General features: G+C 42.2%; 1 protein-coding gene across 1 annotated transcript; it reads right to left on the bottom strand.

The window, feature by feature from the left end:
- jam3b (junctional adhesion molecule 3b) lies at nucleotides 1–27841 on the bottom strand. Its single transcript, XM_028422256.1, has 9 exons — nucleotides 27731–27841; nucleotides 6622–6690; nucleotides 6409–6522; nucleotides 6170–6322; nucleotides 5449–5651; nucleotides 3701–3800; nucleotides 3490–3619; nucleotides 3335–3389; nucleotides 1–3245 (listed from the first exon to the last, which is right to left on the bottom strand). The coding sequence occupies exons 1-9, from the start codon at nucleotides 27777–27779 to the stop codon at nucleotides 3210–3212; spliced, it is 909 nt and encodes a 302-aa protein (XP_028278057.1). The 5' UTR covers nucleotides 27780–27841; the 3' UTR covers nucleotides 1–3209.

The following is a 27841-nucleotide window of genomic DNA, read 5'->3' on the forward strand; positions in this document are numbered from 1 at the left end:
TCCTGTAATATCAGAAGTGAGTTTTATTAATCACAAATAGAGTGGTTTGAAAATGAACAAAACACCCAGCAGACCCCAAACGGACATTCTCCTGTATGTGCTTCATGTATCAGTCCTTGCTGCAGTGGACAGATATTGTCACACACACACACTTACACAGGGCTGCCTGTGGGGTAGGTGTGAGCCTGCCTGTACACTTACAGTATGAGCTCTGGTTTAAACTGCATGTGAAGCCTTGACAGCTCCTAACTGTGTTCAAAGCAGCGGAGCCATGGTGGATTTCAAAATAAAAGCGGCCACATGCATTATAAATCAGAGCTCACAGTGAAGTTCCTGTTTTGGATACCAAACTGTTTTTTTTTTTTTTTGCCTAATAGTGCTATATGTCTTTACCAAAAATAAGTCCCACTATATATAGGCACTAATATATTTCATTTCTACTTCAACATGTCTACACCTTCATATCTATGGAAAAAAAAACTATTTACAAATCTGCAGATATGTAAAGAAGGGAAGCGGAAATTTGCGGTGACATCATTCCTCTCAAACGCCGTGCTCGTGGTTGAAGTGATGGGAAAAAAAACAAACGAAGCCTGCGACAGGATTGTAGCAGGAGAGGTGGCGCATGGCTGCAGAGAAGCCGGGCTATACGCTGAAGGCACTTAAGAGGAATGAAAATTGTACAAATGAAGAGGGCAGATTTAGCTGCACCACAGGCGTCTCACTGTAATATTCATGTACCTGGGACAAGATCCATCTGTAATCTTTAACTGAGCAGTGTGGACAACAATGTGCAAATGTTGGGCAGATCGTCTCTACCACGACTGATATTGGGGTTAACATTTCACTGCATTTCATCGGGTTAAAAACAAACACAAACATTGATCACAGCTGAACAAGAGCTCCCTCTGAGGTCACATCAGTGTTGATACATGTCAGAGAGATGAGTACTTGGTTCGTGTGTGATCTGAATGATCTGATAAAATGTCACCTTTTCTCAGCCTTACAAATGGAAAGAGCTTCATATCGCCTCAATAGGACTTTTTCACCACTTTACATCATCTTGAGAGAGAGAGAGAGGGAAAAAACAAAACAAAAACCTATTTACAGTCAGAACAACTGTTAACCCTCCAGACCCCCAGACCATCATCCCACCCTCCTTCAGCTGTAACACTGTTTGCCTTCAGCTTTGCTGCGAGGAATGAAAGCAACACGAGCTGAAAGGAGTTTTCTTTCTAGTCAAACGTTAGCGCTACATACTAGCAAAACCACTTTGTAACCAGACTCAGCAAGTATCAGCCAGGATTCCTGTGTTGTGTACTGTGACCCGACTGTGCCTGCAGTGGACTTAGGGAACATTAGCGGTACCTTTCCTAATTACAGCTTAAAAATAGCTGACTAAATAAAAGTCCTGATAACAGGCTTTAACAGAGAGGCCTTTCTTTTCCCAGTCGAGATGTGTCGTTCAGTCGACTTCAACTCAGAATTTAAATATAGTTGAACTGAAAGTACCGTGATTAGTTTTTCAACTCAATGCAGTCATTTCCTATGGTGGCTAGGAGGGGTCAAAACACGGCAACTTAAGGAAATGCAGACTAACACATGGAACAGCAACAAATAAGGATCATCGCTTTACACAAGCAGAACAGGGACACTACTACTACAGTGCAACAAACAGAGATGCTTCCAGAGAGATTGTAAAAATTGACAATCAATAATGTGAATAGAATGTTAACATACAACAACTAAATAAAGGGATTTTTTCTATATATATATTGTTTGCATAATGACGAACACTGTGCTGTAACATAGTTAAGACTCAGCTGAGTGGGAACACTTAAAATAACACAGTGTGCCCAAAGCACACCGATCAACTTAGACACTTTTATTCTTTAATAGTAAAAAACATAGCTAGTAAAGTTTTTTTATCCACTGCTTAATATTACTGAACCTGGACAACAACCCTACATTTCAGCACTTCCGCCAGCAGGCATTAAATGAACCCAACAACAGGCATAACTAGAAAAGCATTTCCTGAAGAAAATGCACGTTTGATTGCTGCAGCTGAAGCTTTGCTCTGAATGCTGGAGAATCTGATTGATCTGATCCAACCCTGGAAACATGTACAGGACTGTTTACATGCGTTCTGTGTTTTGCAGCTGATGAAGATGTTTCTTATTTGTTGCTGTTTTGCTAACACTGAGCTCTCTCAGCCACCGTAGTTTCCTCTAGTTTGGGTCTGGAAGGTTAACCTACAAACCCTGTATTAATATTATTATTATGACTATTATAATCATTACTATAGTGTTATACTGAACATATGTATGACAGCAAAACTCTGACAGTAACTTCAATATATACAAGATTAACAGCAAGCATAGAAGGACACTTAAAATCAAGAAAACGCAGCACTGAGTGTGTACAGTGTTTCACAGCATTTGACTGGCACTCTTCAAAGCCTCTAAGACTATCTACAAACATCAACATGGAAGTCTCTCACCACAGGAACTGGGCCGACCCCAGAGGAGAAATATCAATATGTAAGACCGCTGATCAAGAAGCACATCCTGATATGCTGCTACAAGTCATTTGTCTTTCTTCTGATTACAAAGGTGTAAATGCTTACAGCTTGATGCAAAGTGGTTAAAGTGTTACATATTTTTATCCACAACTAAATAAACAAACAAAAAAACAAAACAAAAAAAACAAAAAAACACATGTTAGTATTTTACAAATATTTAAAAAAGTAAACCTTTATCTATAGGCATTTTAAAATATATTCCATCAAAAATAGTCTGACAAATTTTAACAGTAGAAAAGAAATGTTATACAAATGACAAAAGATTTGAAGTAAAATGTTGACAGTAGAAAGGTGTCATGATGTCGAGGACAGAGACTCTACCAGGTGGAGCAAGGAAGTGCTTCCTTTCCTCCACCCTCCATTATTGTTGAAAACCATGCAATCACTGTAAAGTAACAACTCCATAATTTAGCAAAAGAACTCAGTTGAAGGTGATAAAGTTAAATTATTCTCAGTCCCTATATGCATCTTTACACATCCTGTGAAATCCCGTCACCTTTGGCAATCTTGAGTAGTTGGATTTCAGTCATGCTGAGAGCTCAGAGCTCTGTGGTTAGACAGCATGGAGGGGCACGCCCACAGGTCATGTCTTTCACCCAGCGCTCGCCCCCCCGCCCCTGCTCCCTTTTCAGATCACAAATGACGACTTGTGTCGGAAATCTCCCTGCAGAGCAGAAACAGGAGCGACGTTTAATATTGATTCTAGATTAACAGTTTAAAAGCTGCTTCTTGATCATCTTGTGTTAAACGCACCTCATCCTCCGTCCTGACGTAGTCCACTCCATCTCCTTTAGCTGGAACCTTGTAGCTACAAGACAAACACATTAAGTTTTAATGGGTGGTTGCAGTCGAAGTCAGCGAGGAATACATGGGCTGATAATGTGACTGCGCCTGTCTTGGTGTCTTACTTGTTCCCTGTCTGTTTTTGGCTGGAGAAATAGCCTTGTTTGTATGCACAGCAGATCCCCATGGTTATACACAGGAGCACTATGACCACCACCAGCACGCCTACTATGATCCCCACTATGTTGATGTCATCTGTGGAAACCAGACAGCGATTAGTAAACTGATAAAAGTATTCATATTTATTGATTTGCTTTATATGTGACACACACTTACAGACTTCCATCATCTGGGGTCCGCACTCGGCATATCCCGCATCGTTCTTCGCTCGGCAGTAGTACTCGCCTGCATCTTCTTTTCTTACCGCGATGAACTTCTGCATGGGATAAACATATGTCTGATTAAAGGTGTATGCTCTCAATCATTAAAGGTATGCATGAGGAGAAGCAGGAAGTGTTGGCAGTTAGTGTGAGTAGAGAAGCAGTGACATTCACAGCACATTTGTGTTCTGTGATAAGGGACAAAATGTCTTTACCACGTCAGGGGGTGTAATATGAAAATTGAATAGTCTTGGTCTTCTTTTTGATAAAGAAGCAAATACTCTGTCCAGCAGTGCACTTTGCTAATATCAAATGGAATCCTCTGGGATTCGGTGAGTGAAGGGTGGAACATATGAGCCATTATGCTCTTGCAGCATGAGACTGAGCCAGAGCCAGAGACCTCAGGGTCCTGTAACAGTGCCTACAGAGCCTCAAACCCAGGGAGCACATAAAGAGGCGGAGACACCGAGACAGTGCTACTTCACAAAACAATAGTGCCACATTCTGCAAGATGCTTAAGTCAATCTTGCCTAACCCCCCAGGGAGTTTTTCACTCCTGTCACACATTTAGTGCAGACTTCACTGCACTGTGACTGAAACCTCTCTTTGTGCATTATAACTAGGGATGTCCCGATCAGGTTTTTTTGCCCTCGAGTCCGAGTCTGAGTCATTTGATTTTGAGTATCTGCCGATACCGAATCCCGATCCGACACTTTCTATAAAGGCACTTGTTGCGGCTAAACCCGTGTGTGAGTGCCGCCACACTGGGAGATTTCACACACGCAGCTCATCGAGGTCTTGAACCCAGGACCTGTCGCACCAAAAGCAACTGTCATACCCCTACACTACAGGACACAGAGCCACCCTGCACAGAAAGCGTTAACTTTGACAGCCCTAATAAATATATATCCGGAGGTAATGTCCGATTCCGATCGAGTCTGAAATCACGTAATCGGGCCTGATTTCCGTTCACGTGATCGGATCGGGACATCCCTAATTATAACACATCTGTAAACCATGACATGGCTTTGAATACATTTTAGAGATGTTTTCCTGATTTATGCTGTACATGACAAGTCTGTATGTTTGTAGTGTTTTTACAGTTTCTGGCTAAAAATGTGTACATGTTTTCTGTTTTTAACAAATGCATTTAAAATCTGGTGGTGGGCTTTGGGGTTCACAGGTTAAAGGTGAAGAGTTTCATGTCAAATTGAAAAAAACTTTATGACGTTATTGTTGAAAGCATCCTCCTCCACTTGTTGCTTTTTCACACTTTTCCACAGAACTGTGCAAATATATATAAAAAAACCTTCATGTTCCTTTCTAATGAAGTATACAAGTAGTGATACTAGAGAGATACAACTGTGATGTGAGCTCAGTACTGCAGAAGAAAACAGTCTCTACTCCTCCTTGGTTTACATCTATGACTTGAACATACAGACAAACTGCGCAGTGAGCTGCAGTGTGTCACATCTTAGAGTGAAGGTTGACAGGAGAGTGTCTGGGCTGTGCTGGAAAGCAAGCGACAATTGAGGAATGTGCAAACGAGGACAGCAGATTCCCCTCGTGGCTCAAGCCCACTCGCACCATCAACTGTCTCCCCAAAATATCTGCCCCCACCCCTGGGCGTCAGGCCACCGTCCCTACCGCCCCGCCCTTGCTGCTCATGCCCTTGTCCAAACACATGCACACATACACACTGACCATAGTTCCTGTCTCTGCGTTGAGCGTGTACGAGGAGTTGAAGAACTTGAGGCTGGTCTTTGGGTCGTCGGGAATCTCCTCCCTGTTCTTGAACCACTGGTACTGAGACTTGGGGAAACCCTCCTCCTCCACACAGCTCAGCTCAGCTGCCTTCCCAAAAGGCACCGATTTGGGAACACTGCATTTTGGCACCACCGGCTTTACTGTGGGGACACAAAACATATGGCGATAGTCACTATCAGCTCTCAGTTATCAGGTTTCTATGTTCTGGAAGCATCCCAGTGATACAGTTCTGACACGATCAGTGTGATGCTGCTAGGCTTATAATTTAAAAACATCACTGTCACCCTGACCCCTTATGGTTCACTGGCCTGACAGCATTGACAGGAGTGGACAGGAACATGATTTTTGGGCCGTGCCAGAAAACGCCACCAAAACACGCAGCGCTTGCTTTCTTTAGCCCTGCAATTCAGAGCAGATGCAGTTTCAGAGGTTTCCTCTTATAGCCCAGAACACGCCTTTGCAGCTGGGCAGGTCTGGTCACAACGCATCCTCATATGTATGCCAAAGGGTTGGTGCGACCTACAACACGGTTTCATCTTACAGCATCCGACGTGTGAATCACTGAGCAGGGGCTCTCTTTTAAGGGCACAATAATGGCTTGATTTCCGCATTTGGTTCAATATAGATCTACACACAGGCTAATCAAAGAAGAGAGTACCTCTTACAACAAGGTCAATCACAATCTCGTCAAATGACTTCTGGTCATCTGCAGCGGTCACTTCGCATCGATACTTGGCTGTGTCTGATCTCGTGGCGTTGGTTATTAATAATGTGGCAGGTTCTCTGATCACCGCTCTGTTTTCAAGGTCACCTGTTGCAAGAAAAACATGTCAGAGCAACGACAAGACAAACACGACAAGAGGCTTCATTTGAACTTGTTTGTCTGTTTAATCTTACCAAAAATGTGGTTGTTGAAGTACACGTAACTTGGTCCTTCACTTGTTATCTTCTTCCATTCAATTCTGGGATTGATAGTAGAGATAGACTCAATCAAACACGATAACTCGATTTCTGTAAAAACAACAAAAAGGAGTTACGTGATCAAGTTCTTTGAAGACTCATAAGAATTTGTGTGTGTTTATATGTGAAGCCTTCATTCAAAGCTCTTACTGTCAAACTCATCTGTCCACGGTGACTCATTATTTGTTCTCAGCACCACTGCTAACACGCTGAAGTAGCCTGCAAAACAAGAGCAAACACGCAACAACACATGAGACTCTCCAGAGCATGAATTTTCATGATCTCATGCTATATCTTCGATACCAGTTGACATCCACTGATGCTGGGCTTGTTTTAACACTCTCCTTAGGGATGTCTGTAAAGCATTCACGCATCTTAAATGACACAAATACAATTTAAGGGAACGTAAATGTCAATCCCACATCGGTGTGATGATCTGAACATGCAGGCGTTACTTGGCCTCGTTCTGTAACTATCCATCTTCCATTTTTAGTTGTGTTAGTTAAACCATTGTGTGTGTCTGTGTATGTGTTGAGGGTGGGGGTGCTGTTTCTATGCACAGTGGATAATTGCGCAGGGAGGCATGTGCCCTTTTCAGGGCAAGCTCACCATGCCAGTAGTTCAACTGCCTGCCTAGCCCTCCTCTCAGTCTCTCTCTGTCTGGGTTGCTGCTTGCTGTTGCCCATGTGGGACTAATGGTGCAAAAGCACCCCAGAAAGACCATGTTATTATGTGGTGGAGGGTAGGACCTTAGGTCTGCTGAGTCACCCTGGCTGCCTATGGTCCACACTTACATCCATGCAAAGTCATTTCCAGATTAATGTTAACTACGGAACACATGCATCAACACTTCTAGTGATATGAAATGATGTTCTGGCTCTTGGAAGCAAGGTTACTGAACATCTATTTTTATTTCATCTATTTTTTCCTGAACTCACACATCAGCATGATGCTGCTTTCACATTTGGCTTGCAGGGTACAGGCCATACAAAGTCAGAGTACAGCTAAGAGGTTAGTGCAGAGATGGACTTTAATGACAAGGTAACCTGGATCTTGACGTACAACAACACACCATCAGAATCAGAAGGCTTGGTGTTGGCCTGTCAGTAAGTAAATGCTGATATCTCTGCTGGAAATCAATTAAACAGAACACAACAGCCTAACCACAAAATGACACGAAGTGAAACATCCTTGCTTTGCACAGGCGATTTCTATTTCTCTTCATCATCTTTGAAGTGTCTCTTCACCTTAAAGAGCAGTCCACCTGTTGTAAATTCATTTGATTGGTGAAAGATTTGAAAGGCACACACTCCACAGCAAAGCAAACAGTGTTGAGGTTGAAGGAACGGCCTGCAGGGCTCAGAAACGGGGATGAATAAGGCTACAAGGTACATTTCTGTCATATTAAAGGATCCCAAGAGCGTGAATAAATGGATCCTATGGAGATGGGAGAAACTTTCACAAGGGCAACCATCATGGTTTGAGTGACGAGACAGCAGCCTATCCTCTGTAAGACATACACAGAAGCCTGTTTAAAGTTAGCAGAAAGACTGAAAGAAGTTTCTTCAGTCTGGTAATTGAACTGCCCGGCCTCAAGTCTAAGTCATGTGTGAATGAAACCAAAAACCAGTTATCATCAATGGCCCAAAATGCAACACACAGACCTTACGGCTGTAATCTCTGTAAGTTTAATTAAATACTGAGTAATGGGGAACAGTAAGCTCTCCCCTAATACAGTGTGTACTTTGTACAGTAGTCTGCTCCTTATTAGCAGTGCTGGGCCTCCCATTCAAAGAAACTGCTCAAACACGGATAACCTGACCCTGGCCAACTGTCATCTTTATCCACAGCAGTGGCTAGGGTCACCTGCTAAAGCAGACAGGCTAAGCTGATTAGCCCACGGTCTTTCTGGAGATCATAACAAGACAACAGCTTGTTTCTCCTGACAGTAAACACTGCATGGAGCTCAAAAAAAGGTAGCACCCACTACACTACTATTTAATATTCAAATAAAGTGCTCTGCTTCAAGCTCACAGTCAATAGTATCTTCATAGGTATGATTTTATGAGAAATAATGTTAAGAGGACTGGGCTTTTCCTGGCTGAGAGCAAGACTCCAAACAAGCACTAGGGTAGCAAGATATATTCGATGCTTTAACATATGGTAGTGTTATATTTGCGAGCAAATGCAGCGCGAAGACAAGTTTGTTCTCTGGTGAAATAGAGTAATGTCTGCAGCACTAAATGAAAAAGATCCTGACAACTCAGTGATTCCTGACTGAGAACTTCAACAAAGACTTGAGGATGAGAATGTGCACTTGTTCTCAAAAAGACAGTCAAAACACTAAGAATCTAGTGGCAGCCTGTCGCCTCTTTAGCCCCCTTTCCACAGCGCTGCACGCAGAAAAGCACTCGCAAGAATTCAAAGCTGTGTGCAGACTGGAGAAGAAATTCTTTTCAACTTCCATGGTTACCGGGAGCTGCTGTTACTGTAGCTTCATTCTTGTACAAAAGTTTTCTGATGAAAAGTGACTGGTGGGTAATCTTTTTAGAGTTATGACTGAATTCATGTTTACACAATGGAGCAGATGCCTGCCAGTCAATAACATAATTCATGCATGTGCTATATTTATTGTTTCTGACAAAAGCTTGTGCATGTGAGGCATGCCAGTGCTTACTTATGGATTTAGTTTCAAATGCATTAAATGTACTGTGCAGCTTAATACCAAATCTAACTAGGCCAAGAGTCCAAAATATCAGAATGTGCTGTGTTGAAAAGTTGACAACAAATTATTCTGGGTGATTAATTTACCACTTTAACTTTCCATGAAAAGCAGCATTGGTTTTATCTTTGGTCTGAGAGACCTAATGGAGTACCCCCCACCCCCATGTCCACCTCCTTAATTCAGGGTAGTTTTAGTGCAGATTAGGTGCCTAACTGAGCTTGACGTAGAGATAAAAAGCTTGAGAGGTCTGCCGTGGAAACAGCTGTCCAGGAAAGCACATTAAACCCCCTCTGAAAAACACTGGTCTCTGATGATCATCTGCATTATAACTCAGGCTAGTCAACAGACAGAACACAGCAAGCATGACTTCACAACAGAAATCCAGACACTCCTGTCAATAAAGCAGGGTTCCTGAATATGTGAGCCATCCAGTTCACAACTACTTCCTCCTAGATATCCTTTCAGCAAAGGCTGCATCTTTTCCCAACTGCAACAACAAGGCACAGCTGGACTGGCCAGTAAAGTATCAGGAAGTGCTGAGTGTGTGTTATGAGAGCGGCGTTTCCCATCTCCCCTCCAGCCTGTCTGATGCACCCTTCCCTGATCATGTCAAACTCATCCTGTGTGTGTTCTGGTCTCCTTGAACAACCTCTCAGGTCTTGCCCTCAACTGTTGTCCTGAGTGATACCTACATGTGTGGTCACTGTGGACATGGGACACAACTTACAAGAGTCAAGTAAAGCATGACTGGGTCTGTGTGTTAAACAGGTGTGATGCAGATTATTAGCCTGTAAACGGTGGAGTGCTCAGTGACCTACATATGTCATTGTTTTCTTTCCTCTGTCTTGGTTGGACACAGCTGTCTGAGATGTGGCAATCTACAAATCTGCATCAAGTTTTTTTTTCTTTTTAATCTTCCTTACCGCCTTGATGATGGGAGCAGGGTTTTCTCTGTAATCTTAGCGTAATGCCCTCATAAACCCCCCACCGTTTTACATCACTGAATAATACAATAGGCACAGAGGAGCTGGGTATTTCTTAATGCCTGCACTGTGTGATGAACCCCTCCTTTTTTTCTGTGGTCTCCCTTGGGAGGCCACACTTGTTTCCTGTGCCGCTGTTCGGTGAATCCAGGGAGGTGAGGCCGGTATCAGAAATAGAAAGGTTCAATTAGGCAACCGGTGATATTCCCTGTGGATCATCTCCACCTCGTGCCTGTGGAGAATATTCCCATGCCCCTTTGGAATCTCAGACATCAAAGTACACACACCCAGTTTTTGCGTTCTATCAACAGTTGGTGTTTGGAAACTCTCCATGAGTGCACCTCGTGTTGCAGAAGCCTTAAATATTCATGTATTTGTTTTTAGTTTTTATTTTATACATTCTAATATGTCAGATTCAAGTGATTCTTCAAGGATGGGCTGTCTGTGGAATAGTGCAGGTTGAGCAATATATTTTCCTCCCAAGTCCAGCAGAAATGACCGGTCATCTTAATAAAGCACTCTTGCTCCTTGACAAGCCTGTCAAACCATCTGCTGACATCTCCAAGGCCGTGTCCTCCAAATGATATATTTTTTAACAGTTTATAACACTGACAGCTTGAGAGGACTGTGGCACACATTTCCTGCACTGCCAAAGAGCAGCAAGGTAGGCTGAACACATGCACCCAAATACACATGTAGAGCCATGTGCATGTCTATGAGAGCATACAGTACACGCTACATAGCTAAAGTTACATGAATACCATGGCCTACATACCCCTAATACATATTCAGCACCTTGATTCTAATTTAAACAAAGGTAAACAAGGAAGCAAATTCGACCGGTGAGAAGCAAAAGCACACTATTGCTGTGGTGAAAAAAATGTGGGCACACATCATTTTTATGTTGACCCACAATCGTAAACACAACACCCTGTACTCCCCTGCAACTAAAAAAACAGAGAGAGAAACATGTGCATCATCACTTCAAACACTAACCAAGTCAACAAGAAAACACCAAGCAAGCAAACAAACAGGTAATTAGCAAGGCAAATGTGTGTGTTCTAGATAATAATCAAATTAAATGTATTCAAGAGAAGTGAACCTGTAAAACTTCACAATTAGGTTAAAAAATCTGTTTTTAAGACGACTTCTGTTTTTGGCTTAAGTACCAGTGGGTGTAATCTAAAGTGAATCACCTTCAGTCTAATACAGGGCTGCGTGATAATTAATCTGCTATTGTTTTCTCAATAAATCAGTTAATAAGTTGTAAAAGACAAAAAGATTTACAATTTGACATGATCATAAAACAGAGAAAATGCTTTCTATCAACTACTTTTTCAGCTTTACACCCTTAAAATGCATTTACTACAAATGAGGCAATTAGAATGAAATGAATATAGAACTGGATTGGAGTTTGACTTGTTAGTACTCACAGTTACTTTCTGACAATAAATTATTAGCCTAGTCCCTAATTTGTGCCTCCTGGAATGGCTAGATGGCTTGTTCTTTATGACCTTTCAGCTGGATAGAGCCCTCCCCTTCACAATCCTTCCTGTGCTAAAAGGTTGCCAAGTTTCCTCTTGGGGTTTTACTTGTGCATCCCTTTAAGGAGTCTCTGTTGGATGTGTCAGCTGAAAGCACACAGAAACAGCTTTTAAGGAGTGTTAGTGTTTATGTCTTCATACAAATCTAGGTGACTGTTTTTGGCATTGCACACATGGCTGCCAAGTTTCTGGTCACAGTGCATGAAAGTTCAACATGAGCCTCAAGCACAATGTGGTCAGGACAGGGAAAAGGGACCAAAGTGTTTTAAAACAAAACAATAAAAGGGGGAGGACTATGCAAATTACACTGATAAACATGAAGACAGTTTTAACAGTTTATAACTCAAACTGTGCCCTAATATGTATAAGAGAGATCCCTATTTCAAGTCTTTACGTGTAATATTATGTAACGACAAGCTTTAAACAAAATATAATGTGATTCATTAGTGCTTTGACTTATTTTTAATACATAGTGACACTGTGAACTGTAACACTGACGCTCTGATTCAAGGCAAGCAAAAAGTTGAACAACGTATTGCTGAAATTCTCATGGCTTGCGAGCTTTACCCTCAGGAAATGCTAATTTGCATTTGATAAAAGTCTATGATGTCAGCCGGGACACAAAGCCTGACAAATTAATTCATAAGAGCCTTGCATATTACCATAAGCTTCTTTCTGAGAGACGATTACAGCTATATCCTAGACAAAGCATGCTCTGGTGCTACAGTTCCCATAGCAATATTGGTGATATTTCCATAGTAACTGGTTTCTCTTTCCTTCTTACTTGCTGTTTCCCTCCCACTCCCCACTAATGACCAGAGCTAAACAGAATCCCACCTGTTTTGGTAGCTGTGGGAGAAAGTGACTAAGCAGACTTCCGAAGGCTTCTTCTGTCATGATGACAGAGGGAAAGGTTTGAGGGTTGAGCAGGCATGGAGACTGACCCCAGGTTGTATTGTCACAGCTGTGGTCACCCAGCCCATATATAAACCTTTGTTCCCCACTCACACTGACTTCTACCTCTCTGTGTGTTGTGAGAGCTGTACAAACTAATGAACTTTTGACAGTACCACAGAGGAAACATTCCTAAATTAAATAAAGTTTTCTGGCTGTGTAATCTCTTTGTTTGATCAACTGGGGAAATCATTCTGTATTGGCTGGAGAAAAACAATTTCTTTCGATGAGCTTGAACTCGAAAAACATGATCTGTAATAAGAACATTCTCACTGCTCATCAACATTCAATTTTTCTATTCTTTCGATGTGTGTGTTCTATAAACTCGGCAAATTTTACCACAGATATATCAGATGTTCCATCAGCTGCTGAGCAAATGTACCCAGAGCAGCATGCATGAGAACTAACTTCAAATCTATGTAAAATATGCAGCTATATTAAACCTGCATATAAATGGATTACATGCTGAACCTGGGTGGAGTGGGCCTCTACACTCAAGGTTGAGCCAAAGCTGTTTCTTGTAGGGTCAGGAAAGTGAGCTAACATTAATTAACCCTTTATTACCAAACAGACAATAGTGAGTTACTGTGTGTGGCCAAGCAGCATAGAGCTTCAGTTCAGTGTGAAAGTGGCCGGTCCCAGACTGGTCTTTTTTTTCCACACCAAACACTATCCCTGGTAGACAAACTCATTCTGTCTGACTCCTGGTATCAGAAGTTCATTCAAATCCATCCTATCTTTTCCAGGTGTATTCTAAAACAGTCCAGGTTTCCCTTTAAGGCCTCCTTGTGTATTCATTTATTCTACATTTACATATGAGCCTGCTGTAGGCTCTGATCTGTGAGCCTGGTGAGGTTGGCGCAACCAATGTGCTTTACTACTGGTGAGCCCTCAGATCCAGCAGGGTCAAAGACTTGGCCTGAGCCAATGAAATGATTGAGGGTGAAAGTATGGAGGGTGTGTGTGTAGGAGGGCAAGGAGGTGGGGGGGGAGTAGCGGATGGTGTCACTGAATGCCTGGGAACCTGTCACTTCATGTCAGTGTTAGCGTCTGCATCTGGCCTGATCTCATTTTAACCTCAAGCTAAGTATGACTAGCTCACAGGACTAGACCACAGAGGAGGAAAAGTAACTTTTACTCATCCACCTTACACGCAGTGCTTTTCACTTGCCACGATGTCAGTTACCGAGTTGCACCATTGCTTCGCATTAGTGGACTTCTTACTCACAAAATAGCTGTTCCAGGAAGTTAACTTAAGCCTTTTATTCTTAACTGTACACAAGAGGAAAATGCTTAAAATGATAACACTTATTACAGGTGGAGGACGGTGAGCTTTGACTAATGATGACATAAAACAATGTATGCAGAGATCGGTACGTACTGTAAATGGTGATATGAATTATTATTCCACCATCATCTCATGCGTATGCTATGTATGCTGTTATCTATTCATAATTTACTTCTGTCCAATTGTCACTGAAAAAGCTGCAGTGGCAAAGTGCACACACTGCCTGCATATAAATGTGTTTCATACTTGTATAAACTCTTAAAAAAGATGCTACTTCTGTGCTTTTTGTTGTAAACAAGGCATTTAGAAATAACTGAATGATACCCAGTGATAAATGGATCACTTATGCATTAAATCATGTGAACCATCTTGGCCCTCAGATAATCAGATTGTTGTACAAAAATAGTTGGGTTGTTTGGTGTCACACTGCCTCTTCACATGGTCCCAGCGGCATGCATGCCAATGGGGACCTTTGTTTGGTGACACAGTTCCAGTCTCTCGGAGTGAATGAATGCTTAATTAAACAGAACAATAGGTGGTGGGCATTGTGACTGAAGACACAATAGCCATCAAACACATACAATATGGAAGTGTAGACCTAAATCCACCAACCAAAAATCCAGTCATGAGACCCCTGTGGAAAACATGATACACTGCAGAGTTATATTTGAGATGCAGTGTAACTCCAGTACTTTGCCCCCCCCTCTTGCTGTCTGGACATAAATTATTAACAATATGTATATAAAATAAGGAATTTTGAACGCCATCCCGCTGTTTGATTTAATTTGTGTTTCAATATTATCTCCTAAAAATAAGACCTCCTTTATAACATTACCTATTACAAAATCTAGTAGGATGTGTGACCAATAAAATGGGTTTCACTTTGGGCAGCTACAGGTAGTATTGTACAACCACGAGCTGCCCTTTACTCGAGTGAGAACAGGTTAGCATTCAAATGTCCACACACACTATTTATATTGGCTGTCAGCACCAGCCCTAACCCCCACAGCCTGCTAATTGGGTTCCCTCCCAGGTAGGAAGTACAAGCTGTGATAGCTCTTGCTGCCTTTCACAGCCACACAGGGAAACCTCTACCGTGCTTTATGATGAAATAATTGGCTGCTGATTTTCCTAGCCCAGGTCAGCCTCTTGAGGGAGACAGTGAGAACGCCTTGTCAAAACGGATCGAAGCACAAGGCCAAGAGGCTGAGCGGGCCTCCCCTGGCGCAGCATCTCTGTTATGCGAACAATCTGACATGCCACACATGCTGAATGTCCAAATGAATTGGGAAGCTCCATGGCGTCAGCTTAAAGGAGATCTAATAGGAGGGGGTGGGGGCTAATTCAACTCCCTGCAACAGTTTTTTGAGCTGCAGCCTGAGTCAAATCCCATGCTAGAATGGGAGCTGCTACCACAAAAATCTGTGTTAAATCATGCCACACTCAGTGCCAGAATTAGCTCCTCACCACAGTCTGCACAGATGGCATCAGGGGCGCTCATTGCAAATGCTTCACATTCTAGTCCGGGCTGCCTGACCCCTTGCTTAATCCTAATTAGGAATGCAATTTCCACGCAAGCCTTTTTCAGCCATGATGAAAGAAAAACATTTGCGCAGCACCTGCTTATGGGCAGTATTATTTAATGATTCTGTAGTCCAATGATTGTGACGACATTTTAAACCTATCACTAGGGCAAGGTCTTTTAGATGACTACTGCTACTGTGCATTAACCCATATCCTCACTGTGAGTCAACAATGAACTGGTCAGATAATAATACATGGTGCTAAATCCCTGGATAACATTCTGTTGCCTGGACGTTCTACCACACACACACCAAAACCTCCCCCACTCAATACACTTACATTCACGCACACATTCGATCCTCAATAGAAATATTCACCCTGGTCTTAAGCCTTTCATCAGCACACTACAAAGGATTAACCAATAATTCCCCTACAACGTACAAAGATCTGGAAACACTCACATCTGCAGATATCAGGCTAATCTGGCTGTTGGGATATTAACACAGGTCTTTTTTTGACCAGCCAGCAGTTCCTTTACCTAATAACGCCCTATTTGGCCAGCACACTGACAGAGAGATGGGGGCAGCTGAGCCACTGCGCCACAGCCTGCAGAGATAAGCGTTCATTGTTGAGTGCGTGGACGGTGAGCGTAGCCGACCACGATGAGCTAAGGCTCAACTGACAACTGAACAATAACACAACACCACACAGCATAGACATGTTGACTTAGCAGGTCCAAAAGGTTTAATCTGCCTCACTTCCTGCGTGCTCCAAGGATGGCCGCTGTGGGCTGAAAACAGCTCAAATGAAAGGGTGCTTTTTGCAATGTAGCCTTTAGGGACACACCAAGTTTTTATAACTGTGCTGACTGTTTTTATGAAATTCATATTTCTCCTCACCTGCTCATGTTTCAGTAGATTGTAGTATCGTATATTGTTTAATGCTGGACTGAGCATCAGAATCAGAATAAAAGCCAACAGACGCATCCAATGCACTTATTTCTTGACCTGTGTTGCTACACTTTCACTTCTCTCTGGAGCATAATGTGTGGCAGCAGGGGGCTTATAAAGTCTTTATAACAGTGCCTCCCAGCAGAGTTCAGCTCAGTCATCAAGATGCTATCAACTCAAACAGCAGGTCCAGGACAAAATCCCAGTATTTCTACGTCTACAGTTACAACAATAGCTTCCCACAGCCCAGCCTATTAACTAGCCTTTGTTTTCACTCTTGAACAAAAGCCATGTTGTATAGTGGAGGCCAGAACACTGGAAAGGCAAGGCTGATACACTGACACGATGTATCTCTGGTGTATCACAGATGGAGACAATAACATCCCATTGCCTTTCTTCTATAGTTTTGGCAATAAAATATGTTCTTTGGTCACCCGTTTATTTCCCAACACATTTTTTTTGCCAGATGATTCAGTTTCACGCTGTCTAGTTTATTTGTCTAATTCACTTCATTAACTGTTTTCACGAAACACTACGCATAGATCTGTAACTGCACTGAAAGCTGATTTGCTGTCTAACTACAGGACACAGCAGGCCTTCTAACTCAGGCTGTTAATCCCAATTAACAAACTCCAGACGCTGTTTGAAAAAAGTACTCAGCATTTGATTGTCATGATTCATCTATCTTCCCGCAAGGAAATACCTGCTGACTGTACAACAAAAAGGAGAGGGGGGTCAGGTCAAGAGGCAAACAGATTTCCCTCAACAGCCCCTCACAAACTATGTGCATAATGCTGTGGAGCAATTCTGACGGTTTCATTGTTACACAGTAAGCACTAATGTGCAGTACATGAGGAGGAGCAGAATGTGGGGTCATGCAGTGTGTGCCTTGGGATGACTGGTCACAGGTGAAATGTACTTTGACAGCAAGGAGTGGTGGAGGGGACTAAGGTCACATAATGCCCCCATACTGCTACACTTTAAACAGAGACTTTCTCCTCATTGTTTGTTTATGAGCTATAACTTTTTGAATTATGAACATTGCATAACAATCATTACACTAGCTTCATGAAGAATTCAAACAACATAAATACCAAAGAAAAAAATCAAATTTGAGCTTATTCCAATCTGAAATAGCTTCTAATTAAAACGGTGGAAACGCCTTCACTTATAAACCACACTCTGAAACCCGACAAATTCCATTGAAGATACACAACTGGGAATTAATCATGACTGTTATTCATTTCAAGAGGCAGTTGTTTATGAACATTATGTGCTTACTATGTAAAAAAACAGACTAAACTAAATATTGAGACATCAAAGTGTGCAACCCAAGCAAGAATTTGCCAACAAGCGGCCCACTCAGACAACAAATGTGCATAAAGGCATACTCTCGCCTCAAATAGTTTGCACAGGCAGGCTGAGCTGAGACAGGGAATGTTGCTTAAACAACAGCTGGGGAGGGAAACCAACTGAGACTCCTGCTGCTGACCCATCCACCCCCCTTGCTGAAGCCTCACCTGCTCAGGGAGGAATCCTTGATGGGTTTCCGTGGGAAATACCAGACCAAGGCATCAGACAGCCAAACGACCGTCCGTTCCATGCCACCCATTTTGTTTCTAGGCTGTTTCATGAACTATGCCATGAACCCTAAGGTCACACAGGAAGTAAAGGTGCACAGCACACTGTAACAGTTTAACCTCCTGGTCCGGGAAACAATGGTTACGTTCCAAACTGCTTTCATGGTAAGAATAGAGGACAGCTGGCGACCTCAGTCACCTGCTGTCATTGCTTGTGTCAAACATAACTGCTCTTTGGTGTTCTGTGTGCTAGGGCCTACTTGTGCTGTTTACTGCAGAGAACTGTATTTGTATTTAAGCAGGTAAAAGTCTGAGCTAGATTAAAATCTCTTGACCTGACAGAGAGCAGCAAACATTGTTACAAAAAGAAAGATAAACAATACAAATCCAACTGTCACACTACAAACCACTGAACACAACATCCAGCTCTTATGGAATAAGAGACCTGGGACAAAACATGTACAATTTGGAAAAATGATTGTTTATTTACAAGGGTTCTTTGTGACAACAAAGACAAAATTGCCCCACGTACTTGGATGATGAGAAAAAATGTTTTTCATTTGAATCATGTTTTCCTCTATAGGTAAGAATCAACAAAGAATAACCCACTTTCTGGTGCAACACGAGAAACCTGCACACATCTGCCACCTCATCTATTTCTAAAAAAGGACTTTATTTGACTGACCAAATGATGGTTTTACTACTTTACACGCAGCAAAATCTGGGACAGTTGAGCAAGACAAAGTAAACATTTTTTGGACAATTACAAAAAGACCCAATTCATGTGGAGAACAGTGTGTCATCAATTAAGAGTCACTAGTCTGCCTCCAGTAAGGAAGATCCGAACTTCACTGAATTCAGTGCTCAGCAAGCCCTGCCTTGATAAGCAATGACTAAAACTGATTGGCTACATGCCAGGCTCAAACTGCTCAAAATGCATCCATCAGCACTGCAATGAAAACAGTATAACAGAGCAGACAGTAGTGCTTAGGTCCCATTCATGAGGGCTGTTGACTGGAACCTTTGGTTTGGATACCAGCACATCACAGCAGGACTTCAGAGCTCATCCCTCTCTGCAGAACTGAGTTGTTCTCACTGAACATTACCACGCTAGCAATGCCCCAAAGGAAGCCGCCCACAGATGTGAACACTGATGATCTTGAGTGTTGATGATCTGAGATAAAACTGTACAGTCACTTAGTTCTGCATGAGTGAGTCTGTGCGAGGGAGGAAAGGGAAGGACGGAGGGTAGTGGTGGGGGTAAGCGGGGGATTCATTACACCCAGGCACTGGCTGGACGGAGGCCGTTTAGAGCCGCTCGTCAGCACAGAGATACAGATTCCCTCTGAAAGTGTTGTGGAAAGCTCATGAAACCATAAGAGCATTGTTCTAGCTCAAACCAGACAGGGCCAGAGTGAATGGCTGTGAGGGAGAGCTGGGTTCATCTTTAGGCTGCAGTGTGGTGGGTGTATAGGGGTTGGTGGTCTGCTGTATGTTAGTCCTCTTGTGTAAGGCGCACCGCAGACGTTAGCCCTGCCAACTAAATGGCTTTTGTTCTCGTGTTTCTGCTGTTGTTTTTTATTTTCTTAATAAATTATTTGTTGGCTCTTTGCTTTTGTATGTTGAATATTTTAAGGACTACACATCTGTGCTCTCCGTATTCTTAGGTTCAAGAGAATAACTCTAAGAATTGGCTTTGTTTTTTGGTACGAGCAGGGCAGGAAGGTGTCTGCAACTCATAAAAAGCTGACATTTTACCACGGGAAGAGCTCTCCTGTTGTCCTGCTATGATGAAGCTTTGCGTTAAGGTACAGTAGCTGTCATGTCTTTTAAATATTTACAATATAAAATCTTCTATTTAAATTATTTGTCATTTTTTTCCTTTTCTGTTGCTGGTGTTTGTTCTTAATAACGTTCAAAAATATATTTTTGTTGTTTGTTCTATATCTTTCCACACATTTAACAACATACATTTCACAATATCTTCAAGTATAAATTCTAACAAAATAACTTGCATTAGGCTTTAGTTACATGTTTAACTGATAATGACCACTGTACAAATATGTTAATCTGACTTGATGTGAAATCTGACTAAATGTGGAAAAACCTTGTGACAGGAAATGGAAGTGAAGATAACGTGGTCATTTTGTTAATGACCCAGTGACTGCCCTTTTACAGGATACGATGTTTAATGTTGAGAAACTCACAATTTAATTTAATTACTATCTTAACAGTAAAAATACAGGAAGTCCCTGAACACAAATGGCCTACAGAAAATCCACTGGCTCATCTTCTCATTTCTTTCCCTTTACTTGTTTTAGCATATGACTGCTGCACTCCTCTTGAGAATGTCAACAGTACACTGAATTCTATGTCAAGTCTGCAGCTAAAATTACAGAACAGTCTCAACTTAATACTTAAGTCTGCGATCAGCTTTGCAGCTGCAGCCTGGCCGTTCTGAGTGACCTGTTACAATCATGACAAACGCCTGACACACCACTGAGTCACAGTGAAATCCACCCAAATTGCTTCCTCCTATTCCCCCTCTCTTGCTTTGCTTTCTATGACACAGTAACTGAGCAGACGCACATGTAAAGCCCACTCTATTGGAGCTCAGACAGTGGCCAGCCACCATGTTACAAACTCGTCACCTATGCCTGGCATCCTGACAAATATCTGAGGCACTCGCTTACCCAAAGTATGCCCTCACACACATGTGGCAACAGCACTGTGTATGCTGAGCCACTACTCTAGCATGATTCACAGTAAAGTCTAAAAAGCAGGGACGATCTGGGCACTCGTGATCTTATCTGACAGAATCAGGAAATTCCATTAATGCCCCTTGATATCAACCATTTCAGCTCTCTTAAAGTATTTATTTCTGTTCCGCACAGCGACACTTTGAGTGAGGGCAGGTTTTTTTTCACACAGCTGATGAGGATGTTTTAGTGGATCCAAAGAAAAGCACAAGGATCATCTTGTCTGTACATTTTTTGGTTTGACCTATATTCTACGTTTGTGTGATGTCAATACAATTTGGATTTCTTTCTACCAGAAGATATTGTGGCAAGTTTCAAAAGAGCCTAACAGTGCTATCAATTCCACTTCAGTCTCAACATATTTACCACTAAGTAGCCCAGAAGGGATAGCCGTCACACCATATGGCCAGATGGTCTGGTTACAATCTGCCAGCTTTATCTGTCCAGTCAGCCGGACACAAACTGTACTTCTGTCAATGTTGGTTGGCTTTTCACAACAACAGAGTTATTGATTACTGCTAGAGTAACTATTAATGGGGAATTAGATGAAAATTAATAGACATTCGAGATCTTGTTTCTTTATTTCATACAAGTTGACATTTGACTTGGGGTTGGGTGCCAACATTTTCTTGACTTTGCACTGTTGCCAGGCAACACCAAAAACATAGCCACCACATTACCCTACAAAAACAGGATTGTTGATTATTGTACAGATTAAAGAAACAAGATACAGTGTGCTTTTAGAGAGATGCCATTCCCAAGATTGTTTTTAAGATTCTATTGTGTTGCAGTAACCCGGCCCAGTTGCTTCCAGTCTTTATCCTCTTTTAAGCCATATAAGTATGATGTTGGTCTACTCATCTAAGTTCAATAAACTACAGCCTTAACAATGCACCTTTTAGGTCAAACAACAGTGTCTTGTGACTTGTCAGCGTAACATCTGAATTCCCTTCAGTTTAAAGTATGCTAGCCCAGACTCACACCGATGCAGCAAACTGATCTGAACCAAAATCTAATTTGCAGTCTGCAGTGTCCTGCATTATTTTAGGAAGAACTTGAGATGGTGATAAGAATGACTGTGGGTGACTGGATGGAGAGATATTTTTTTTTTACTTTACATGAAATGTGAACTGATGAAACTACTAAACAAATGTCAGACCTGCAAGAATACACACACATACACGCACAAATTAATCATCACTAATAACTCATTTGGATGAGCACCAAGTTTTCTGTGTCATGTACCCCGAGCACTCTGAAATCCCCTCTCTGCAGACTGTTCTGCCAACTACAGAGCCACTGAGTCTGTAGTTTATGAGAAGAACACTCATGCGTTGATGATGATTTATAATACACTACATAAAAGATTCATTTTAAATTATCCCTTAGCTGCATTGAGTCCATTTACTTTGACAATACCAGACTTGGCAGCATATCTATCATAATATCACAAATAGTAGTAGTTTTCTTAGTTTATTTACTTTTAATTTAAAACAGTAAATGTCTGAGAAGTAAAGGTATTGATCAACGGCTGAGCCTTATCTATCACTTGTGTGCTTTTTCCCACCAAAAGATGCAACTAATTGATCTGGAGTCCTGACATTTAGTTTCTAGCTCGATCATGACATTGTAGTATGTGTTTTTTTTCTGGTAAATGCTTTTTGCCCTGTAATACATGTCTGATAGATGTGTCAAGTCACTCATGTCATGACTGTGCATGCAGTCTTTCTACCAGATCTAAGAAAAGGAAATGTGCTTCAAGCATAACTGTTTCTGCTTAGCAAAGGTATTGCTGTCCATCATAAACACAGCTGCAGCTTGTCTGTGAACAACATTTTTAACAATACCATCATTGTGTTCCAAACAGTGACACAGGCTGGGAACTACCAAAAGGTCTACACTCATGGCAGCCAGAGTTATCATTTCTCATTCCCTGCAATGAGAGGCAGTTTGTCCAGAGAGTTGGGGTCTTGTCACGGGTAGGTAACTAAGATGCACAATCTGTGATCATTTTCCAAACTCTGAACTGATATCGCTCTGGCTTTTCGATTCATTTTGGAGAATGAGATTTAAAACAAACACAGATTGAAATAAACTGCATATCTCATTTCTGATGTTTAGAGATTATATTTCCTCTGCCAAGAATATCTTTAGAGACATTTTTTATACCTTGACGTCCTAAAATTCTGTATTCATTAACTAAACTCTGCCCAGTCAAGGGAAACCTAAAAGCTCGTCTCATGTCCCCATCCTGTAAAGAATGTGACAGCAAAGCTTTTAGAAGGGCTCTGGCCACCTTTAGAGTTGATTTTAATATTTTAGTTAGAAGTCAGGGTTCTACTAAGTCTGGGTCCTGCCAGTATTGCTACTTTTGGGCCGAACTGTGATGTTATTTTTTTAAGATACTGAAGCCAGTGGTTTGGAATGGACTGTGATCAGACACCTGAGGTTGTCAGATGACTGCCTTGTGGCTATTTTTAGACAGTAATTGCCCTTTTGTTACAGCCTGGTAAACAAAGGATGAATCCAGAGCGATTATCTGGTTATGACTCTCAGCAGGAGCGCAGCCTCCAGCTTTTTCCCCTCAGATTGACAGCGACTCAGCCACATGTAGTTCATTGCCTCTGCCATGTCATTAATGAAACCCCTAATTATTTCACTAAGCTGACAGCATCCCAATGTTTGATCGATGGCGGTCTCTTTTGACCTATTGATGTACTCCATCAGCATCTACTGAACACAAAAGCAGGAGAACCGGCATGGCGCCTCCTCCCTCCAGGGACCATGTGACCACAAATAAAGATCATCAAACAGGAAACAATTCTGGTGCTGCCCTCAGCTCAGGCACCCAGTAAGGAGGCATCCTGTAGATTGCCGCCCGATCTCAAATAGCCTAAACATCTAACATCTAAACATCGTCAAAACAAACAACCAATTTAGCCTGCAACTGAGGAAGATCATTATCCCACAATTGCTCCTTATTATGTAATATAACCTTGTGAATCTTTCCTTTGTTAAAACTTCTTATTGATCAACAAGACCACACAAGAAAGATTCCTTTTCTGTGCCTTTAGAACACTTTGGCCATAAAGTCATACTGGCCAAAAACCCCAGGCAACACTGACATCCTATATGTGGTGCCTGAGGGTAGTTGCAGTTTAAGACCAACGGTGCATACGCATGCTAGTCTTATTGACATTTGAAGCACGCAGATGCCATTGCCATTTCTAGAACGTGAGCACGTCAATGTTTGCCTTTCAACCTCAGCATCTGCAGTGGAGAGAAAAAAAATGAATAAAAGCAGGACATGCTGAATCCCTCTCTGTGTCAAGTTAAAATGGATTTCTGTCTCAGGAGATGTATCGACACACCCAGCTTGTTTTCTCAACGCCTTCAACTAGCAACATTACTTGGCTTTCTTTCTTCACAGCTCCCCCCCTTTCTGCTCTGACCTCAGCCAGCTCATCGGCAGGGGTCCCTTTTATCTCTTAGGAAAACAGGTGGTTATGATTGTTAGTCAGCGCTCATATGATGTGAAGGTTTCTGACTCCATGTGTTTTCTATTTGGAATGCTGCATTTGCTAACATGCACAGTCAGGTTTAGGAGGGACGCAGCAGATATTTCTGGTTACGCCTGCAACACTGCTCAAAACACCAACACCCACTCCTGCTCAGCTGTTTCAGGTCATTCCACAGTAAGGGCCATGTGGCACTTTGACTTTATCACATAGTGGGACTGCTGTGCACAGATACCCACAGGCATGGTGCAATTTAAAAATTATTACAAAACTTATTACACAACTCCCAGTGGGACAGTAAGCACAGTGATAAATGCACCAATGACACCAATCACTTAGAAACTAGAAGAAAGAAACTCTTGCCTTGTAACAAAAAAAGGCAGAGCAGCAGTGGACTCTTTTCTGTTTGTCTGACCGTTTCACTCTGCCATTTACTGTCTCTGCAGTAAAATGTCAGACTGTATGTGACTTGCCCAAAGGGCCCATACATGCCATTCAGAGACAGCTCCAAACATTTGCTCGCAAGCTTTAGGTGAAAAGGGAAACATCTGACAACAAGCGCCTCCTAGGGGAGCCACTATCAGCAGTTATCTTGGGGCACATCCACTCCTGCCATGCCAAATGGCTTCACCGCACATGCCAAACTGTGAGGAAAGTGCCGTCGCTTGGCTCCAGTTTAGACAAATGTTTGAGGGTACGCAGACTAACGTCATCCAATGCACACCCCGGTTATGTGTGGGTTAGCGGATATTCAAAGCGGTGTGTGATGCAACGTCCCATCAGTGGAGAACACTTAACAACAATCTAGTGGACAGCTTTCTCCCTTATCTTATCCATTCAGATACAGAGGGGGTTCTAAGTGGATCAGGCTGACAGCCAGGAGAGAAAACAAAGATAATGTCAAGCTGTAAAAAAAATAAAAACAAAAAAACAGTTGTCCGAGAAGGGAAATCAATTTGAAGTGTGAAAAATGATTAAGTATGAATCTGAAACTGAGTTTGCATGATGTGACAACATTTGATCATTTCACATTTCATTTGATTAACACAAAAATGTAGCAATAATGTGAAACACATTGATGTCCACAGGTGTTTCTTATAAAAGTAGAAGCAGTGTATTTGCTCAGCACTAATCCACTTTGAGCATCTTCCAGCTCCCACATATCTTGGTTGTGCTGTTGGCAGAAAGGTTCTGGCAGATGTCCTCTTCGTTTGCGAACCACTTTCTTTGGAATATTTTAAGTGAAACGGCTCAGGTGAAGCCAACAATGGAAAATGTCAATGCATTCCATTAGATCAGATTGGAAAGTCTGCTGTAAGCATGTGTACTTAAAATAACAATGGCCCACGTCTTTCGCTCCACTGACAGATGACGAGGCCGATATTTGCAGCTATGTTCACTCGTGCTGGATTTAGCCCTCACTTGGAATGGCTGGGGCTGTGTGGCCATTAAGACGATAGCTACCCAAAGAATTGAAAATAACAAGCACATCTCAGAGATTCAGAAAATAACACTGAGTGTGACCTACGGAAAATAAAGTTAGTGACACACTCATTCCACCCTGAATTTTGTCCTCGCTTTGTAAAACCGAATTTAGAGCAGAGCTTTTTCAAAATACAAGAAGCACTCTAATTACAGTCACTACCTATTACCAATCAGTGCATATTAGCGCCAATTAGTAATTCATAACACAGCTTGTGGCCAGCACTAGTCTAACCAGATTTGTCCTGTTTTTAAAGACAACGGCGGCGCTGGCCAAAAGCCAGTTGACCACATGGCCTAAGCCCTGTCCAGGCAAGACAAAAGACATTCTTAAATCTGTACCAGCTCACTGCCCCTCCTGAAAATGTCAACTGTAGTACTATCATGCCCTGTCACAGTTTTACTCTCGGGAACATCATTAAGAGCACTGACTTTGAAAAGCATGGCTTGAAAATAAAATAAAAAACAAATCAACACACGGCCTGGAGGTATGTCAAGAGAGCACAGCAACAGATTTCAAACAAGCTCCACCGCTATTCCTAATTAAAGCAAAGAGAATAAGCCTATTGACACACGTGAGAGATCACAGGAAAAGGTTCTTCTGTCTGTGCTTCCTTTGATCTGTCTGTCCCCTCACACCTCGCCTCATCTACGTCCAAGGGGAAAAGCTAGCAGGCCATTTCACGCCAGGCTGTGGTGAAGAAATTAGTGCAGTTATTCATGCATAGACAGAGAGAGAACACGTAGAGAAAAGGTTTCACAAATTATCTTTCATGAATGTTTAAATCATGTTTTTCACATATTAAAAAAAAAAGTAATTCCAAACGATCATACAGAACAGGCCCTGGAATCATATATATAAGTTTTATCACACTAAAAACAGGGGAAAGAACAGGCTTGATTGGATCCATCAAAAATATAAAATAATATCAGCACAGCAAAGAGCTTTGTTGGTTTTCTGTGACACATTAAAACCAACTTCATTCATGATTAGGGCTCCTGGGCTTATGTAGAAATAACGAGTTAATATTTTTACGGCAAATAATGTCAAAATACGTGAGAAAGGGTTTTGGGGGTTCGCGCATTGATACTTAAAGTACATGGTCCGCTCCTACAGGTGTGAGTCACCCTGATATCCCGACGACTGTTTCGGGTTCGGTTTGAACGGGTCACCGGCAGCAGCGGCGGGTGGAGGAGGCGGAGGAGGATGATGATGATGAGGAGGGTAGAGGACACTGACTGACTGACTCGCTGCCTGGCTGGCTGGCTCCTCCCGCGGTCAGCCCTGCTTTTCATTCCGCCGCAGGAAAACCCGTTATCTCGCATCACTACCTCCAACATCTCACGCGGCTCAAATCCCGCTTTGAATAGTTAACGGCGCGAGCTACGAAACCGCATTTATGCATATTTAACTCACACAAACACACAAAGCTTCCAAAGTTAGGGAAACTTTTTCAAAACGAACACACACACACACACACGCACAGCGTGGTTGCCTCAGCAGGCTGTGGATTGTGCCGCTACATTAACAAAAAGCTCAATATGAAAACAAATGGCCACGCTTCGCTAATGTGAGTTTTACATTTGCTATTTTATGAACATCGACAATAAACCGCAACACAAATGAAGTAAGAGCAGCTTCACCATCGCTGGAGTCCAACATTTGCCATTCACGGCTAAGTTGTATCAAAAATGGCGACTATATTTATCTAATCGTTGACACAAATTATTTCAATGTACTTTAACAGACCGCGCGCTCTGTTAGTCCGGCTTTGAGTTGATCGGTAGTTGCGTCCAGGCAGGGTTACTTCTGAGGGACGGGTCCATCTCACGTCGGCGTGGGAAACAAAAACCGTCCAAACTGATGCAGAAGTACACTGGACATGACGTCCACCGTCCTAAAGAGACAGAACGAGACCAGCAGCAGGACACAAGGATTTTTGAGTACTTACAGTGAGTTGAGAGGAGAGTCAGGAGGCAGACCAGACGTGTTTTCGCCATCTTGGTGTCGATGCAATGCTCGGTGTGACTGGCCGAACATGCGCAAAGTAGCCTAAAGAGCT

Source organism: Parambassis ranga, chromosome 14 (assembly GCF_900634625.1).
Source record: "Parambassis ranga chromosome 14, fParRan2.1, whole genome shotgun sequence".
Taxonomy (NCBI): domain Eukaryota; kingdom Metazoa; phylum Chordata; class Actinopteri; family Ambassidae; genus Parambassis; species Parambassis ranga.